This window comes from Gossypium hirsutum, chromosome D07, assembly GCF_007990345.1.
Source record: "Gossypium hirsutum isolate 1008001.06 chromosome D07, Gossypium_hirsutum_v2.1, whole genome shotgun sequence".
NCBI classification, from domain to species: Eukaryota; Viridiplantae; Streptophyta; class Magnoliopsida; order Malvales; family Malvaceae; genus Gossypium; species Gossypium hirsutum.
Window position 1 is genome coordinate 58791398 of NC_053443.1, and position 19005 is coordinate 58810402.

At 32.6% G+C, this 19005-nt stretch overlaps 2 protein-coding genes and 1 long non-coding RNA gene across 42 annotated transcripts; 2 read left to right on the forward strand and 1 right to left on the reverse strand.

The window, feature by feature from the left end:
- Positions 1 to 361: 361 nt before the first annotated feature.
- On the reverse strand, positions 362 to 2974 carry LOC107904828 (protein NUCLEAR FUSION DEFECTIVE 4). Of its 2 annotated transcripts, none has more exons than XM_016831323.2 (3): positions 2420 to 2974; positions 1193 to 2121; positions 362 to 1116 (listed from the first exon to the last, which is right to left on the reverse strand). In XM_016831323.2, exons 1-3 carry the CDS (start codon positions 2756 to 2758, stop codon positions 609 to 611), a joined length of 1776 nt encoding a protein of 591 aa, XP_016686812.1. In that variant the 5' UTR covers positions 2759 to 2974; the 3' UTR covers positions 362 to 608. The 2 variants fall into 2 exon arrangements, with proteins under 2 accessions (XP_016686812.1, XP_040954007.1); XM_041098073.1 differs by having other exon boundaries at positions 1193 to 2128; positions 2420 to 2558.
- Positions 2975 to 6367: 3393 nt separating this feature from the next.
- Positions 6368 to 7167, forward strand: LOC121219606 (uncharacterized). The gene is made up of 2 exons (XR_005916467.1): positions 6368 to 6660; positions 6951 to 7167. It is a non-coding gene; the product is annotated as an uncharacterized lncRNA (long non-coding RNA).
- Positions 7168 to 9811: 2644 nt separating this feature from the next.
- LOC107904829 (uncharacterized) lies at positions 9812 to 15695 on the forward strand. Of its 39 annotated transcripts, none has more exons than XR_005916484.1 (7): positions 9825 to 10092; positions 10275 to 10501; positions 10597 to 10720; positions 10803 to 10952; positions 11045 to 11166; positions 11306 to 11377; positions 15242 to 15695. XR_005916484.1 is itself a non-coding variant. In XM_016831327.2 (6 exons), the coding sequence occupies exons 2-6, from the start codon at positions 10483 to 10485 to the stop codon at positions 15359 to 15361; spliced, it is 483 nt and encodes a 160-aa protein (XP_016686816.1). In that variant the 5' UTR covers positions 9814 to 10092; positions 10275 to 10482; the 3' UTR covers positions 15362 to 15695. The 39 variants fall into 39 exon arrangements, 15 of the variants coding, with proteins under 15 accessions (XP_016686821.1, XP_016686816.1, XP_016686817.1 ...); XR_005916481.1 differs by having other exon boundaries at positions 10353 to 10501; positions 10650 to 10720; positions 10803 to 10939; positions 11065 to 11166; positions 11306 to 11387; XR_005916486.1 differs by having other exon boundaries at positions 9826 to 10092; positions 10353 to 10501; positions 10803 to 10939; positions 11065 to 11166.
- Positions 15696 to 19005: the final 3310 nt, after the last annotated feature.

Below are 19005 nucleotides of genomic sequence, written 5' to 3' on the forward strand. Positions count from 1 at the left end.
TTGCTGCCATTGTTCCAAAATTTGTTTTATCAGTTAACAGCTTCTAGCTTTTTTGTATTTTAATTTCCTTCCCATCTTTATCTTCTGAGTTTGAAATTATTATTGTTTGCTACTCTCTTGATTGTTATTTTGATGTTTAGAGGATTGCTTGTTGAGATGTAACTCTATGTTTCATTCAATAATATGATTGATTCACACTGTACATTCCAATTCTTTAACTCTCACAAAGGACAGTATATATGAAGTTCTCCTAAAGGAAGAGGTTCTTTATTTGGTAGCTTGGTGCTTAACTTATTGTTGTTGTTGTGCATCTTCATATCGAACACTGATGGAGTGGACTCGGACACAAAATATCAGAAAATGAAAAACAAAAGTATCACTTGCATTCCTCACGGTCTCCATAAACAAGACTACAGTGGATAGTGTCAAAAACTTCAGCATCATAGCAAGAGTCAATGTACACCAGATGAACACTCAAACCAGAATCTTTCACAAATGAATAGACTCACTCAACTAGATTATATGGAAATATTAATATCACAAACTCCCGTGCAAAAACACTATCGTAAAACGGATAAAATGTTCATAAAAGACCCTCCTATATCTCATCAAGTACGAGATTTTCCGTAAATGTTGGCATAAACAGTCTTGGTACGATAAACAAGTATTAAACTTAAAACACCTGCAATGATGCAGAATCCTGACATAATCATTGAAGTCAGAAAGAAGCATATAGAACCTTCACATTTAAGCGGTTCATCCACGGCAAACATCCCTGAGAATATTGAACCCGAAATCTGAGGTGGGATATGATGTTGATGAGCTTGCTTCTCTGCTTCACGGTCATAAATACTGCTAGCAATTACACCTGAGAAGATGAGTGACCCTGCAGGATTTGCCAGTGTGAGGAAGTTGTAGAGAGCCCCGAACTTTTTCAAACCAAACAACTCGGAGGCTGCAGCTGGCACAATTGCCCAGTGGGCGCCATAGCCAAGTCCTATCAACAGAGTACCAATATACATTGCTCCAGGCCATCCCATAGCAAAGAAAACATGGCCTACTGCCATAACAAGCTGGGAAACAGCCATAGCTATTGGCCTCGGATAAGCATAATCCCTAAATCACAGTGACAAGGTAAGAAAAATGAATCAAAATCCATTACTAAAGTTAGTCTAATAATATCGGTACGTACCTCACAATGATCTCTGAGAGGTAACCACCACCAACACGACCAAGGAAGTTCCAAATGCTAATCATGGATACGAAAATATGAGTATTATCATACCCGAGAGACTGGCTCATCTGACCAAGATTATCTATCACGGTCAATCCCGAACCCGAAGCTAATAGCAGAGAGAAAAAGATAAGCCACAAATCTGCTTTGATCAAAGCTTGCATCAACGTAAAGTCCTCCCCTCGATGAGGACCCCTCCTTCTTTTCACCCTTACAGCTCCTTCAGCAGCGGCTTGACATAGTTTTGCTTGCAACTGAGCAATTCGTTTATGCCTTTCCGTTGCTGGAAGCAAGTCTACTTCCTTCGGTTTCTCATCTTCAACCTCACTGAATATTACTTCGTCCTGTTCGGATTTGCCTGCTTCTTGTTGCCCGGGCTTTGGTAAAAGAACCTCTTCAACAGCCAGATCTTTAGGTTCGTCGGAGAAACTCAATTTAACCGGAATAACTACCGGAGCAACAAGAAGCAAGAACAAAATCACTGTAAAAATTATGATTAAAGTGTGGCTTACATCAACAAGATCTTCCAAAAGCATCACCCCCATCAAGTAAGCTGCCAGTAGGAGGCATACACTATAAATAAACGTAAAACTTAAACCATCAGATGGCCTCACTTGTCTATGACCTCCAACAGGTCTAATTATGAACATTAGAGCAACAACAACCATCGCCGGTCCGACCGCAACCATGAATATCAAAGCCGCTTGATCTGGGAAGTTAATCATAGTGTATATCTGAGTCAAAATCGCGCCGCTCAAACCAGCAAAGCCTTTGAGTATTCCGACGACCGGACCTCGGCTTTTTGGAAAGTTTTGCACACAAGAAACCAAAGCAGCTGTATTGAAGAAGGTTTCTCCATTGTTTCCCACAAATATCAAGATGCACATCTGCATACTGAGGTGGATTAACAGTCTAACTATAGTGAGATGTTACTTTTGCAAACACTTGTGAAGATACAATAACTTTTGGACATAGTTGAAAGGGTTAGCTTGAAATCATTTTAGAAATAAAATAACAAAATCAATCACCTTAATTTTCCACCTCAAATCCACTTACATAATAACTTCTGGTTTTAGCAACAAATTTGGAGATTGAAAAGAGCAAAATTTACCAGTTAACACATTAGTATATAAAAGAATGGCCAAAAAAGAAGAAGAAGAAACAGAGGATCAAATCGATACTTACAGCCCACAAAGGCAAAACAGGAGCTCTTCCAGTAACAATCAACCAAACCCAACCATAACCAATAAGATTCTGCAAAGCACCAACGAGCAAAGCACCCCATAAAGGCAATATCTCAGATAAGCTTCCAGCTAAGAACCCAACACTATCACCAAGATCTTTAGCCACACCCAACTTTGAAAGCTGTCTTTGATTATAATTCAATGATCTCTTTATTACAGGTGATAAGCTACCAAATACATATCCAATACCAGCACAAGATTGTATCCATATTGCAGCCACAAAAACCAGCCATCTATTATTCACAAAAGCTTGAATCCTTTCTTTCAATTTCCCCATCATGTAGCAACAAAGAAGAAGAAGATATTGGGTTCAGCACAATGTCATCAACCCAAAGCTATGAAAAAAATATGGGCTTTTAATAAAAAGACGGATCTTTTTAAAGACGAAAACTTTGTGGGGTAAGTATATGTTTATAACAAAACAACATCAAAGAGAAAAAGTTGAAAGATAATTATGATAAATTTGGTTACATTTTGGGTCATCGGTCATGGGGTTGCAAGAGATAGGTTTTGGCTGGTCTGTCCAGTGCTGGCATTTTTTCTTTACTTTTATGTTGGAATCCCGTTAATTCCGGACTCTTGTTCTATATATTTACAGGAAATGCCACTGCGATCAGCTTAAAGGAATACAAATTGACATTGATGCCTCACTGTTACCAAAATATATAGAGAGACAAACGTCTGAAACTGTTTTCTATATACTTTTCTCTTCTTTTGCTTTGAGGTTCTGGGGGTTTGACACGTGGTATTTTAAAGAAATTTCAAGTTTCAATCAGGCCCTCGCCTATGAATTTAAGATGGGTTTGGATGAACGGTGCGTTTACATACGATTAGTTTAAAAATAGCGATGGCGGTGAAATTAAATACTGTAGCGATACTATATTTCTCTTACACAGTATATCTAAATCCACCCTTAGTTTAACTACATTTCTCTTACACCAATCTTGATCTCAACAATTGGGACTGGATTTTTCTCCCTACATTATAATCAAATTCGAATTCTAGATTTGATCCTTTCGACTCTTTCAAATTATAAAACGGATAAAAACACTTACAATCATGACAAGAAAAATTCATTGACGCACATAAGTTCATTATAATCTTTTCTTAATTTTACTCATTTGATTTAAAATTTAAAATTCAATTTAACTTATTTTTGTTAAATTTGAATATTCATATCAACCGAACTTTATATTTTAAATTAAATATTTAAATACTAAAATGCCACGTGTTTAAATTAACGAAAATTAATTAATAATGTTATTGATTGGACTAATTTTCATATAATATAAGTAGTAAATCCCGGACTAAATTTAAAAGATGGAAAGAGTATAAAGACAAGGGCATAATTAAACCATCATCCACGATCATAAGAAATTTAATAAACAAATAAAGTAGTGATGGTTGACATATGAATAATTGGTGTCATTAATGAGAAAACAGTTGTTCTTGCAATTAATCACATTTCTAAACCTTATCTTACAAGATAAACACCTTATTAAGAAAACTATATTGTATTTATTGAGTAACTTTTTGGATAAACATTGCTTCTTCATAACGACTTTTAATCATTTTCTTTCCTCAATAAACTATTACTGAATTTATGTTTTGGATGTTTAATTTCAAAACGTTATAAAATTATCATTGAATTATTTAAATTTTTTTTATTTAAGTTACTGGACTGTTAAAATTATTGTTGTATGGCATTTATTTTATCTTTTACAGTTCAATTTTTTTTTATAAAACAATCTTGAATGTTATGAATTTGCAAACCAAAATCTAAATAACTTTCTTCTCTGATCTTCGACACTGACCATCGATTGATTTGGATTTAAAGTACTACTAATTGATGGACACTAATCCATCTTATCGATTGTCAAACCGTTGCTTGGAGCTCGCTAATATGACTTTTTCTTTAAAAAAAAAAGAACTTAACAACCCAATGATTCAAATAATTTTTTTGAATAATTCAATAATCATGTTATAACTTTTTTAAAATTTAGTGATCAAAACATAAATTTATAAATAATTTAATGATGTTAAGCGTAATTTTACCCTACAATTTGAGAAATAAAATTCCAGCTTTGGACGCTTTATTCTAATCAAATTATGTAACCTTCCATTCCTTTTTTTTTCTTATTGATTTGATGGCTTTTCAAGAAATATGCTCATACTCACATAAGGTACAAAGAAAAAGAGGGAAAGAATCTTTTCATATTTTTAAGAGATAAATTGTAAAAATATACATGAATTTTAATAAAAATATACAAATAAATTTTAATTTTATGTAAATTGTCGAAACCATTTTTATTTTTGGAAAAAACAAAAATTAGTTGTCGATGAAAAATTGGGAGTCGCTACCAATCTTTTATTGAGGTGTGATTGGATCACCTAAAAAAACGGCTTTGGTCTACGAGTTTTAGAAAAACGGATCCGGGAGTCGGTTACGTACGAGGAAGGATTAGCACCCTCGCAACGCCCAAAATTGGTACCTAGTTAATTAATTAATGTCTTAATGTCGAAAATTTGAAAAATATAATCCTTAGCAAAAACTTAAAAACGTTACGTATTAAGACCTTTATCATTTCAAAGAAAGAAAATGCCACACCCAATGCGTTAGGGCACAACATTTTATTTCTTCAAAAATGAATTGAGCCAGAATACTCGTGTAATAAAAATTTAAAAGGAATATCCATTTATTCAAGATTTAAGAAATCGCGGCCCATTACGTTAGGGCACAATTCCTCTAAAATCCCAAACTCGGAATATTTCCTTTATTATTTTTTAGAAAAAATCCCCATTTCGAGAAATCAATGCGTCACATCCAATACGTTAGAACACAACGTGTTGAATTCCCAATAATGAGTTCTTATTTTTTGATTAAAGAGAAATGCTCGATTGTAGATTTAACGAAGAAAATCAGAACCCAATATGTTAGGGCTCAATTCCCTTGAAAATCCTAAATACGAGCATTATCTCAATTTGGAATTTTTTTTATTTTTTTAAAAATCGAGTAAAAAATGATGTAATGTTATATTGAATGCATGTATAAATATCGCAATAACAAATAACAATAATAAATACGACAATTGTATAGAAATAAGATAAGCAAATAAATAAAAATTAAAAAAAACCAATGACATGCAAAGTATCAAATAAATGAGCAAAATAAAAAAAATGAAAACATAAATCAACAAACAAATAAATAAATAAAAATATAAAAAAAGGTGCATAATATATACATTAAAATTATGAAAGAAAACTATAAAATTTATATAAAAAATATTTATATATATAATACATTTATGAGAATAAAGAAAAATATACATATAGAAATTATAAAAATATGGATAGAAAGTATAATATATATACGTACATATTTATATAAGGTAATAAATATATAAATCATAAAATTAATAATTACACATATAAACTTAAAAAAAAATTGAAATTAATTAATTCTAAAAAAGGGACTAATTTTAAACTGTGATAAAAAACTAGGGCAAATTCGCAAATAAATAAAGTTTGGACGACTAAATTGAATGCGCAAATTACATAGAGGGGCTGGAAGGGCAATTTTCCCTTCTCCTCTGAAACGGCGCCTTTCAAAAGGGTTAAATTGAAATTTAAAATAAATTAAAGGACGAAATTAAAAAAACAAAAGAACCTAATTGAAAATATATTAAAAGGCAGAAGGGCCAAAAGTGTAATTTGCCCCTCCGCATAAAAACACGCATACCCTAAAGCGGATTGGGTCAGATTCGGGTTGGGTACTCAAAACAACATCGTTTTGGGCGTCTGAGGGTTCCCCAAAACAGTACCGTTTTGATACCCTATAAAAGCCCCTAACCTAAAAAAAATCATTTCAAAACTGATTTTAAAAAAAAAAACTTAAAAAAACTCTCCCTCCCCCAGTCCGTCCGACCAGGGGTCCAACCATCGACCGGTCGTCGGCCACCACGTCAGCCGCTGATCTCCAGCACTTGCACCGCCGTCTACGGTGGCCGGAAAAGGGAAAATCCCCTTTTTATCATTTTTGCACCCATCTAGGCCCAAATATAGGCTAAAAATTTCCAAAATTAGCGAAAAAACTAGAAAAACCCCAGAAACCTTTCGACATCTAGTCGCCTGTCATTGGAGACGATCCTAGGCCTTCCTTTCGGCATTTCAGAAGCCAAAAAGGTAGTTTCCTTCTCTTCTTTATTTTTGTTTATTCATACATAAAATAAAAATATAAAACTAAATATAACAACAAAGAAACAAGTATCAACATTTTTTTTGACCGATTTATTCTTTGTATTGCGAAAGTAGAAGTCTTTTTTCTATTTGATTTTTTTTCGATCCCCTCTTATAGTATGTTAAAGGCCTTTTTATAGCCATTAATTAAAAACAAAGAAACAAATCATGCTTGATATCTTCTTGATCTGCAAATCCTTTGATTTAGTTTCCTTTTCTGTGCTTATTTCTTGCAGGTGAAGGTGCGGAGATCCGACTTGTACAAGCTAAGTGGTTGCAGCGCGAGGCTCCCTCAGAAACCCTAGGGTTTCTGAAATTGCCTTGGGCCTGGGTCTAATTTTGGGCCTCTGTTTGTTTCAGTTTGGGCCCTTATGGGCATGTTTGTAATTTGGGCCTTTTACCCGGGCCAAAATCGGGTGTTACACAAATATATATATTTCAATTTGTTTTAAATTTCACATACTATTAATATTATTTTAAATTTATATTTATTAGATTAGGATACATATCCATAATGTGGATAAAAGAAGATATACTAATTTTATAATAAAAAAATATAAAACTAAATTTGGTTTTAGTTGATATGATAAAGTCGAGCTAGTATGATGTTTTTTTGTTCAAATCTCATAATTCTCATCATGTGTATTTTTTTTTAGATTTATCAAAAAATAAAAAGACATAAATACCCTCAAAACAAATTTTTTTATTCCGTAAAAGCAATTAGTTTTTAAGTAATTTTATAATTGAGTTGAGATCAGGTTAATAGGCAACACCAATTCAGTCAAACACATTCTAAAATATAGATTACATACGCAAATAATTATATTTACCATATATAAATTAAAATAATTAAATTTATTTATTTTTAAATGTATCACTAAAATTTCATTTATACAATGGAATTAAAATCAAAATTTCATATAGAATTATGTCATATCAAAGTTCAATATCGTATTACGTATTAAACCAGAATCCATGTGTGTTTTTTAGAATTAATGTAAAGTTTGTCCATAACCATGATTTCCAATTTTTTAAATCTTAATTCTACTTTAGTCCTTAACCTTTCAATTGTTCCATTTGCATCCTCAAGGGTTTTGTTTTGATCCTTCCCTAATGGCCAAATCAAGACAATTAAGTCTAAAGATATGTTGGTGATAATACAAGGATTTAAGCTACATTTGAAAGATTAAAAAAACAGAAAGAAATCATAGGAAAATCTTAACCCATAAAGACATAATTAATTACAAGATCAAAATCTATATTTGGTAGATATGCCAAATGGAAATCAATTTCAAAGATGGAAGGTTGGATTAGTCAAACAATTTTTTTTTATAATAAAATTAGCCCATAAAATATATTAATTTATTTCTTATCTGTCACTCTCAAATGATGAAAAATATGGAAAACTAAATACCAATCTTTTGTGTACATGTGAAGAAACGAATGACATGATACATGGTGATTTTTTAATCATATTTCTTTGTTTTTGATTTAAAATAATAATATTAAAATTTACAGAGGAAAAAAGGGATAAAGCCACCAACCTCTTATTAATGATTGAAAATAAAAATTGGGCATGTGATTGTCGAGTTTAATTAATTAAATACCCCCGACTGTTGCATTTTATATGGAAAATGTTATTGAAAAGTCTTTTTTATTTTAAAATTTTAGGTGGCTATTAGAAAGTGATTTTAAAAAAATAAAATATTTATTTTAGAGCATTTACTCAAATACTTGATGTGTGTTGTTTTTGTGTGACATTTACTATTAATATTTCTAATGTTTACGAAAATTTTAATTGCTAACACTTCAGTAACAATTTGTAGCGCACAATAAAATTTCTTTTAATTTAATTTTAAAAATATTTTTCAACCATAAAAATCCACATTTAAGTCAACTTTTTTTTTTTAAGAATAAGATAGATTAAGAGTTCATTTTCTACACATAATCGATAAGATAATTAGAACTTAAATATTTACTATAAAATAATTCTTCCTTAGTGCATCGATACAAATTACTGATATTTGAGGTATGAAAATTAGCTGTGTAAGTACATTGTTAAACCTTTTCTTACAACATAATAACATATTAAGAAAGGTATTGCATCTTTTTTAATAACTTGTTAGATAATTTATGGAATTTGTTGCGTGGGATTAGCCCTTTTCTTTTATCATAGCCTTTGACAAATTCAATTAACAAATTCCAACTTGAACCTTCCATTTCTTTTTGTTAGGATCATCCCGATTAAGCAACGAATAAGTAAAAAATAATAGAAGAAATTGAGAAGTTGAACACACAAATTTAACGTGGAAAAACCTTTCCAAAGAGGATAAAAAACCACGGGCAAAAATAATTTTACTATAATGGCAAAAGAACGAAGAGTACAAAAGATGGAGATAAAAAACTAAACTCCGAAAACCCGAAAACAAAGAACCTCAAAATGTAAACACAAAATTCTCTAAATGTGTTATGAGTTCTAATCTAATGGGTGTATTTTTCTAATATTGTAAAAGAGCCTATTTATAGGCTAAATTAGTAAGTCAAATAAACTATGCTAATAAATGCTAAATATATTATACTAATAAATACTAAATCTTCTACAAAGAAAATATATTTTTGTTTAACTTGACTTGCAAGCAATCTCTTAGAATTTGGGTCACACAACTCTAACACTTTTGTTATTTGATAGCTTTCAAGAAATTTCATAAAGTAATTTTATATTTCGAAATTTTATTTTAAGTTGTGCTCTTCATTGTGATTACATGTTTCTGGGAAGCTATTCAATATTTGAGGTCTAATTGTGGGGCATATTAGATGGTTTAAAAACCTTATTTGATCGTGGTTTGGATAATGTGATGATTCAAATTGATAGTCTTGAAGTGGTGATGGCCATCCAAGAGAGTTTTACAGGAGGGACCAATTCGACTCTGATAAGGAGGATTCTTCAGCTGTTGTCTAAGATTTCTCACTGGAATATTTTTTTTGAAGCAAAGACTGGGGTTTTATTAATAAATAAACTGAAAACAGACAGCCCAAAAAGTGGCCCAAACAAAGAAACCAGAAAACAACAATAAAAACTTCTAAAAAAACTATCAGACTTCTGTCCTACAAAAGAAACATAAAATCAATAAAAGAAAATAAAGCAAATTAAAAAACCTAACCCAGTCAAATCAATGAGCAGCTGGCAACCAATAACGTCTGACGATTTGTTATTTCCAAAGCTCCTAACGTTTAATTAATAGCAGTCCCCTAGGCATTCAATCTTCACTCTGCTGTCTATTTCGGTCACATTTCCTCTGAAGCAGTTCCTCAATCTGGATTTCTTGACCGATATCCTACCGAAGCCAGATTCTGACTATCTAGTTCCTCACCCCTCAGGTAAATCGTCTCTCCTTTCTCGAATGCGATCTTTGCTATTCTGTGAGCATCTAAGTTTTCTGACCTGTTAATATACTGGAAAATAAGATCTTGAAAGTCAGATTTCTTCTGTTGAATATCTCTGATGATGACTCCAATAACTGATTTGTCTGTGGAAGTCTCTTGACATTTCTTTATTACAGTTTTTGAATCCCCCATAAGTTTCACTGAATGGATTCGTAATGAAATCCCTAACTTTACTCCTTCTAAACATGCATGAGCCTCTGCTGCGAAAGGAGAAGAAACATTTCTGTGAATAACTATTTTTAACGCTATTAAGACTCCCCTCGAGTCCCAACCTACAAGGCCGGACACTGAACTGGAGGTATTACTGTCGTACGCTGCATCAAAATGGATCCTGGCTGTCGGTGTAAGCTCTTGTACTCTATAGCTTCTGCATGTGACCTCATTAGTTTTTAAGACTTTTAATCCTTTCTGTTCTAACTCATATCTTTGTATGTTAAGTACTAAGGCCCTTCCTGGAATGATATTTCTCTCATGAATAAGTTGATTTCTAGAAAACCATATCCACCATAGCGCATAGCAAAAGGAAAAGCATTGGTCATTGTTTCCCCTCTTGAAAACCCAGGTTAACCACTCCCACATAGTATGGCTCCTATTGTTCATAACCCATGCGAAATTTAACAAATGCCAAACTTCTGCTGTTATAGGGCAATCTCGAAAGATGTGGAGGCTGTCTTCGACCTCAGAGCTGCACCGGGGACATCTGTCGTTTGAAACCACTCTCCTTATACTGAGATTAACAAAGTTTGGAATAAAGTCCCAAGAGATCCGCCAGATTGTAAACGTAATTTTAGATGGTAGCTGAAGGCTCCATAGTTTTTTTATAAAAATCCTTTGTTTCGGTTTGTAATAAATAGTCACTAGGATCCATATTTGCATTTTGTAATAGTTTATAGGCACTACGAACAGGGAACTCACCAGATAATTCCCCTTTCCAAGCCTGAAAATCATCATGCGCAAATCTCTGCAAGAGGAATTTCAAGGATTTTCCGAACTATGTCCTCAGGAAAGGTATTCTGAATTAACTCCAAGTTCCATTTTCTGTTTGAATGATCAAGAAGATCCGCAACTAACTTAATTTCCCTCCTGGTTGTTCTGTTGTTTACGTCGATTTTGTCAAACCCCTGAATCCAACAATCGTCCCAAACAGAGATGCTATCTCCTCTGCCCACTCTCCATCCCTTTTTGGAGTAGACCTTTAGCAGCCCAAATGCTCTTCCAGGTAAAAGAAGGTAAATTTCCCAGCTTCGCTGTTAAGAAACTAGAATCCATATAATACTTTGCTTTTAAAGTTCTGGCTAAAAGCGAATTTGGAAAATTAATGAGACGCCAACCTTGTTTCGCTAATAATGCAATATTGAACTGACCGAAATTGCGAAACCCAATTCCACCATTTTCTTTCAAAAAACAAAGATTCTTCCAAGTGCACCAATGGATTCCTATTTTTCCCTTCCCTTTCTGCCACCAAAATTTGGCAACAATATGTTCCAGTTCATCACAAAGTGTTCTAGGAAATAAGAAGCATGCCATCGAATAGGTAGGGGTAGCCTGTAAAATGACTTTAAAAACTTCTTTACCTCATTGTGAAAGAAATCTAATACTCCAATTATCAATGCATTTTTTAAACCTATCCTTCAGATTTTGGAAAGCTTCCCTCTTTCTTCGACCCACCATATTAGGCAATCCTAGATATCTCTCTGGTTCATTCGACCTTCAAACCCCCAGCGAGTTAACTTGTCTTCTATCCTATTCGGAAGTATTTTTGCTAAAGTAAACAGATGATTTTTTCAAAATTTACACTGTCCCGATTGAGATTTATATTCATCCAAAATGCCCTTGAAGATACTTGCACCTCTGCTTGTTGCTTCACCAAACAAAACACAATCATCAGCGAATAAAAGATGAAAAATTTGTGGCCCACTTCTACTAACCTTTACGCCATTTAACGTGCCTCTTTTTACTACCTGTCTCAATAAGCTCGATAAACCTTCGCCACAAAAGAGAAATAAAAATGGACTAAGTGGGCCGCCTTGTCTCAATCCTCTATTAGGTGAAAATGTGTCCCCTTTATGTCCATTAATAACAACTGAGTAGGAAATGGTAGAGACGCAATTCATAATGGCCTTCACCCATTCCGAATCAAATCCCATCATTATCATAATTTCTTCAATAAAACTCCACTCCACCCTATCATAAGCCTCAGTCATATCAAGTTTAACGGCCATAAACCCTTTTTTCCCCAGCCTCTTCTGTTTTAACTTATTCATTACTTTGTATGCTAGTATCACATTATCAGAGATTAATCGACCAGGAACAAAAGCGCTCTGGGTTTCATCAATACATTTCCCGATCACCTTTCTAAGCCTGCTAGCTATCACCTTAGCAATAATTTTGTAAATAACATTACAGAGACTAATCGACCTGAATTGCGTCATTATTAGAGGATTATTAACTTTGGGTATGAGAACAATGTTTGTGGAATTTATTGAACTAACCTCCATGCCTCCATTCAAAATTCGAGAGCAGTAAGCAATGACTTCTTCTCCCATGATCTGCCAACACTCATGGTAAAAAACTGCTGGAAGACCATATTCCCCTGGTGCCTTCGTTGGCCCCATATCAAAAACCGCTTTCGTGATTTCCTCCCTAGTATATAGAGCTATAAGGATCTGGTTGTCCTCCTCTTAAATGCATATCTCAATACCTGCTAAAATCTGATTATTGTTCCTTCTTCGTTCAGTCGTGAACAGTTTCTGGAAATAAAATCTCGCATTTTCTTTAATTTCCTGTAAAATCTTCAGCTCTCTTCCTTCTTCGTTCATCAATCTGTTAATAGAATTTTTCCTCTTCCTTTGTGTAGCTTGACTATGAAAGAATTTTGTGTTTTTGTCTTTAAATGTCAACCAATTAATTCTAGCTCTTTGTTCCCAATAGCATTCGTCTTTTTCAATCTCAAAATTCAAGTTTAGTCTAGTGTCAATTAGCTCAGCGAAAGTATTTTCATCCCGTTCGGCTCCAGCAAGTTCCTCAAGTTTTTTGTGAAGCTCCTGTTAGATTTCTTCCTACTCATTTTCACCTCTCCTGCCCACTCTATTAATCCTGTTTTCAAAATCTCTAATCTCTGCAGCAAGTCACCTGTCGAACTCTCCCATATGCCTTTAACCACCTCAATAAAAGATTCCTCCAATAACCACCAGACGTCAAATTTAAAATTGTTACTCCATACCTTTACTCCTTTTTTCTGTAGTATCAATGAGAAGAGGACAGTGATCTGAAAACGAATGGGAAAGATGTTGAACCTTCACCTCTGGAAACATCATAACCCAACCCATGTTGGCAACTCCTCTATCAAGGCGTTCTCGTATATTTGTCTCAGGTAAATTACCTCTTTCCCAAGTAAACCAACTACCCTCGAAGCCCACATCGTTCAATTGACAATCAACAAGTGTTTTCCGAAAACACTCCATTCTTCTCTCGTCTCTGGGAATCCCTCATATCTTTTCGAAACCATACATGATTTCATTAAAGTCTCCACAAACTAACCATGGAATTTCCACTCCAGTGGTCAATCTTTTCAAAGTATCCCATGAAACGTTCCTGTCCTGGACATATGGGGAACCATAGAATCCTGTGAATCTTTATTGTAGCCAATCTTTTCAAAGTATCCCATGAAATGTTCCTGTCCTGGACATATGGGGAACCATAGAATCCTGTGAATCTCCATTTCACACCTTGCTCATTATCTTCGACTAACAGGTCAATATGCCTTTTAGAAAAACTACGAAGACTAACATCAATATCTGCTCTCCATGCCAAACATAACCCTCCCCTTGTACCTTCAGAATCAACTTCAGTGCCATTATGAAACCCACATCTCATGCGAACTACTTCCATCTATTTTCTGTTAAGTTTTGTCTCCATGAAGAAGATAATTTGGGGATTTTTTAACTTTAGTACATATCGAAGTCTTCGAACCGTCCGATGTCCCCTCAAGCCTCGGACGTTCCAGCATAATATTTTCATTGCGACCGGTCGGCTAACCTCTTGGTAGTCGCCGATGATAAAAGTATCTGTCCTTCCATCTCACCTCTATTTCGTTTCTTCCCCTCTTCCCCCATTAAAACTTCATCCTCTAGATCATGATCCATTAATTTGTGAATCTTATATGACCATGGTTTCTCCAAAACTGTTCCTTTCCCTTCTAAACTAAAACCCAGTATTGGATCACTGGTTTTCATCTCACTACCTCTTGGAATCCCATTCCTTGAACCCATCTCCCCTAATCTGTTCTCCATCCAACAGCCTTCCCTAACCCCCTTATCCTCTTCACGCAGCCAAATACTATTCGTTGACAAGGCTCTATGTGATGGAGCCCACAGGGATAAATCCCAACTCAACTCTATGGGATCTGATCCTACCATCATTTTTGTCTCACAATAAGAATCATTATGACCCAACCGACCACAGAAAAAATAAAACAGTGATAAACGTTCATACTTGAATTTGACGTACGAACAAACACCATTAGACATAACCTGCTTCTTTCTCCTTAATGGCTTCCTGACATCAATCTGCACCCTGACTCTCATAAAATTACTTTTTTCCTTGCCCAGATTTGATGCAACATACTCTAAAAATACTCCAATAAAATTCCCCAGTAACGTTGCTAAACTTTTAGAGAATAAACCCATTGGAACATCATGGATTTGTACCCAGAATGGAACATATATTAACGGTATTTTTAACGGATCTTCACCTCTGTTCAGATTGCTCAGAATTAATAGATGATTGTTAAACGTCCAAGGAAGGCCCTTTAGAACTCTCTCCATATCCATACTATGGAAGAACTTAAAAATGTACCTTTTTTCTCCCAAATCACGAATCTGTACCCCACAAATGGGGTGCCATTAATTTGCTAGGGTACTTTTCATAGCCGAAAAATTTATGATACTTGCTGTTAAGAAACATCCCACAAGCTGATAATCGCCCACATCTGTATGCGGTTGTAGATCATCCTGAATCTGCAAGATCTCTTATTCTTCTTCATTAATTGATAATTGGGCTAATTCAGTCTCCATGGTTGCAGGAATTAAAGGAATGCTTCCGCCAACCAATTAAAGAGAGATCAATCGCGGAAATCGTAGGGAATAAAATAAAAGAGATCAAGACCCCTCAAAATCCAAAAAAACATAAACACAAAACCTAAAACCTAAGAACCCATGCCAGAGACGGCAGACAGAACCCGTGCCAGAGACGGCAGACTTTTTTTGAAATATTTATTATATGCCCAGAGCAGAGAACCAGGAAGCTGATAGACTTGCCAAGATGGCTCACTCAGGAAGTCAAGGTTTGCGAATGTTTAGAAGACCCCCATTTGGAGAGTTAGGCCAATTGGCATAGTTTATTTCTAGTAATTTTCTATTTTTCACCAAAAAAAATAATATATTGTAATTAAAATCTAAGATCAAGACTTTATGAAGACTCCTTAAAGGAAGATTAGACCACTAAACAATTGAAGAAGAGTCCTACTTGTTTTCCAACTATTTTCTCTACAATTCCTCACGATATTTTGAACCTTTGTACTAAAAGTGTGGTAAAAGTATCATGAAAATCATGTATTAGGAGTTAGATTGCATCTTATCCCCTTTATTTAAAAAATTAGATAAATTAATACTTACACATTAGATTAAAGAATAAATTAGTCTTTTCTGTTAAAAATTTTATTTATTTGTACTATAAAAAACTGATGTAACTGATGGAATAATTAAACAGTAACATGTAACTTACCATGTGTACCTCATTATAGCTTCTGATTCAGTAACCTTCACCTTACTTTTACCCTTTCTTCTCTTGTCATCTTGGTTTAGGGTTGGACTTGAATCCAATACTAGAGGTTTTTAAAGAGATTTATTCACATTATTAATGAGCTGTGATTTCATCCAAGAGGTTGTTTGGTGAAAATAGGTATAAGTATAGGTTTGATTAGTAAATCAAAGGGTTTTCTTTTTCCTAATAAAAATATATATATTCTTAGATCATTCAGATGCATACTTTTATTATATTTAATTAACTTTTCACCCTTGCTCACTCTCAAATAATGAAAAATATGAATAGTTAACATCAATCTTCGTGTACATGTGAAGAAAACAAAAATAATTTGATTCTCCACCTAACATTTTGTTCTTTTCGTTGTTTTGATTTAATTTTTAATTTTTTAAATAAAATAATATTTTATTTTTGACACAATATTTAGAACTATTCATAGCCTCTCCTTAATCCATAAATAAGAGGATAATGTGCTTGAGCGTACTCAAACTCACGTGCTCCTGTATTGACGATAATATCCATATCAATCGAGTTAAGACTCAATTGGCAGAAATATAATAATTTTTATCTTAAAATTTAATTTTAATTCATCATACATCAAATTACACATGTTGTTCAAATTAATTTATAATTTACATATACTACATGTTGACATTTCACTATTTGTCTTATATGTCACCACGTCAACAAATAATTTAAAAATTATAAAAATATTCAAAATTTTAAGAATTCAAACTTAAAAAAAAAGTTCATAAAAAATTTAAAAAATTAGCATGAAGTACATGCAAATTGTCTTGGAAGTTGTCATGTTTAAAAATTTAATGTTTTAATCAATATTTTCATTAAAAATATAATAATTTAATTTTTTTATTTTTTAAATTTAACTCTTTTAAAAGATTAAGGTCAAATTTAACTTAAAACTATATTTATTATTAGACCTTAATTAATTAAATAAATTTACCCAAGTACATATTCTAGATATTTAGATATTTTATTGCCCATCAAAATATTTTGTTGCCCTAATTCATAAAGTAAAGCTTTTATATTTTTATTTATTTGTTGATCTTCGATAAAAAAAATTATTTATTTATTGACTAGAGATAATGATAGGGTTGTCCACAATTTTAAGGGTAAATTACTTTGTTATTTATTCAATTATTAATATTTTTTTGTCACTCAATTATTGGATTTTATCTTTTTTATTAAAATTGGCATAATAATAACTTTAACCGTCAACATTTATATACATTATGCCAATTTAGTCTTGATTTTAAAAAATTAATCTTAATATTTGCACATCTTGTAATTTGATATATATTTTTAGTTTTCATTTTCTTTGTGGCCCTTTCACCTAAAAAGCTAAAAAAACAAAAATATCATATAAATTTGATCGAAAGTATACAAAAAATAAAAACACCTCAAAATCTAATGTAATAATTTTCATCTTTTCTCATTCTTTTAAAATCAACCATCATTGCCAAAAAAAAGCAAGACTGTAAAAAAAATACAGAGTGTGTAATTTTTTTAGAATCATGATTAAATGTACAAATGTTAATTATTAAAGTTACCATTATGCCAAATTTAAAAACTATTAAGTTATTTTTCCGTTAGTAATTTAATGGCTGATGACCAAAAACTACAAATTAATTTACTAAATTTTAAAATTAGTATCACTATATTTAAGCTTAATTGTGTTTTCTTTGGTTTGTAAATAAAAAATAAAAATCAATCCAACAACTACCATTTTAAAATTTATTTCATAATATTAGACATTGAAAATTTAAAGGTACATTAAGGATTCCTAATTTTATAGAAAAAAAGAAGAAAAGTTGTGGGATAAAATGAGTAGCATCCCTGAACAAGGTAGATGAAAAGGTGTAATATGGAGTATGCTATTTGCTATTTATTAAAATTTGTCCAAAGACTTTGTATTAGTGGTTTAGATGATGAGAATAATTAAATTGCCTGTTGCCAACTGGGTGGACTATTAATAATCATTGTCCTTCCTCCATTTTAATTCAAAAGTTATTATATTATAGTATATATAGGAAAACACCATAGGCTTATTAGATCCCAACTTGATGCTTAAAATATATTGTTTTATGTGCTTCAATCTCATGAATAATTAAACAACAAAATTTGTCTTTTAATTGTTCATAAGATTCCTCCCCATCCTATAAATCTAAACCCCATTTACTATCAATTAATTAAATGCATAAAGAAAAAGGCAATCATCACTTACTTGAATTTTACAACATTAAAAACTATTTCACAAATAAGGAAAAAAAATCATAGCAACAAGAATTCTTTATTTTTGAATAAATTGAATAAAATGGTAAACCTCACCTATTATATTTATTTTTTAATAATTTCATTACAGATTTTGATGATATCTGCTCTTTTTGACACAATGTTCAGAACTATTCATAACTCCTCCCCAACATATAAATAAGAGGATAATAAGCTTCAGCATACTCAAATCCACATCCTCCTGCATTGACAACAGTGCTCATACCAATTAAGCTAAGACTCAATCGACAACCTACTATTTTATTTTATATATATTTATATGTGTATATATATATGGATAATTGAAATTTTTATTTATCTAGAAAGTAGTAAACTACTACAGTCCAACAAAAGAAACATTAGGAAACAATCCTATACAGTAAGCACAATTATACATCTCTATAGTAAGAACAATTATACAAACTACATTCCAGTTGTCACACTTGGATTTGTAAGGTCTTAGGTAGCAAAAGAATTTGGTGTACTAAATTGAAAAGTTGTCTAATCTGGCAGCTTCTTTTTGTAAATAAGAACAAGTAGCGGACTGGTTAAGGAAAAGTTGGGTTTCAACCATAGTCCTGTTAGTATTGAACTAAGTATATTTTAGTGGGAGATATGATGATTAAGGTATTTCCAGGTGGTTGTGAATTGGTTTTGGTGATAGGGGTTGTAAGGACTATATATATAGGAGAAGCATTCTTCTTTGAGGATAATTCTTTAGTTTTTTTGTTCTTC

Bases quoted from the DNA above. Each gene is read 5' to 3' on its own strand.
- LOC107904828 (XM_016831323.2), bottom strand. From the start codon at position 2,758: ATGATGGGGAAATTGAAAGAAAGGATTCAAGCTTTTGTGAATAATAGA. The intron at 2,122-2,419 runs GTAAGTATCGAT...CTCAGTATGCAG, and splicing joins CTGTTTTGCCTTTGTGGGCT to ATGTGCATCTTGATATTTGT. The intron at 1,117-1,192 runs GTACGTACCGAT...ACTGTGATTTAG, and splicing joins CTCTCAGAGATCATTGTGAG to GGATTATGCTTATCCGAGGC.
- LOC107904829 (XM_016831325.2), top strand. The intron at 11,167-11,305 runs GTATTCTGAATT...CGTCCCAAACAG, and splicing joins GAACTATGTCCTCAGGAAAG to AGATGCTATCTCCTCTGCCC. The intron at 11,378-15,241 runs GTAAAAGAAGGT...CCATGGTTGCAG, and splicing joins CAGCCCAAATGCTCTTCCAG to GAATTAAAGGAATGCTTCCG.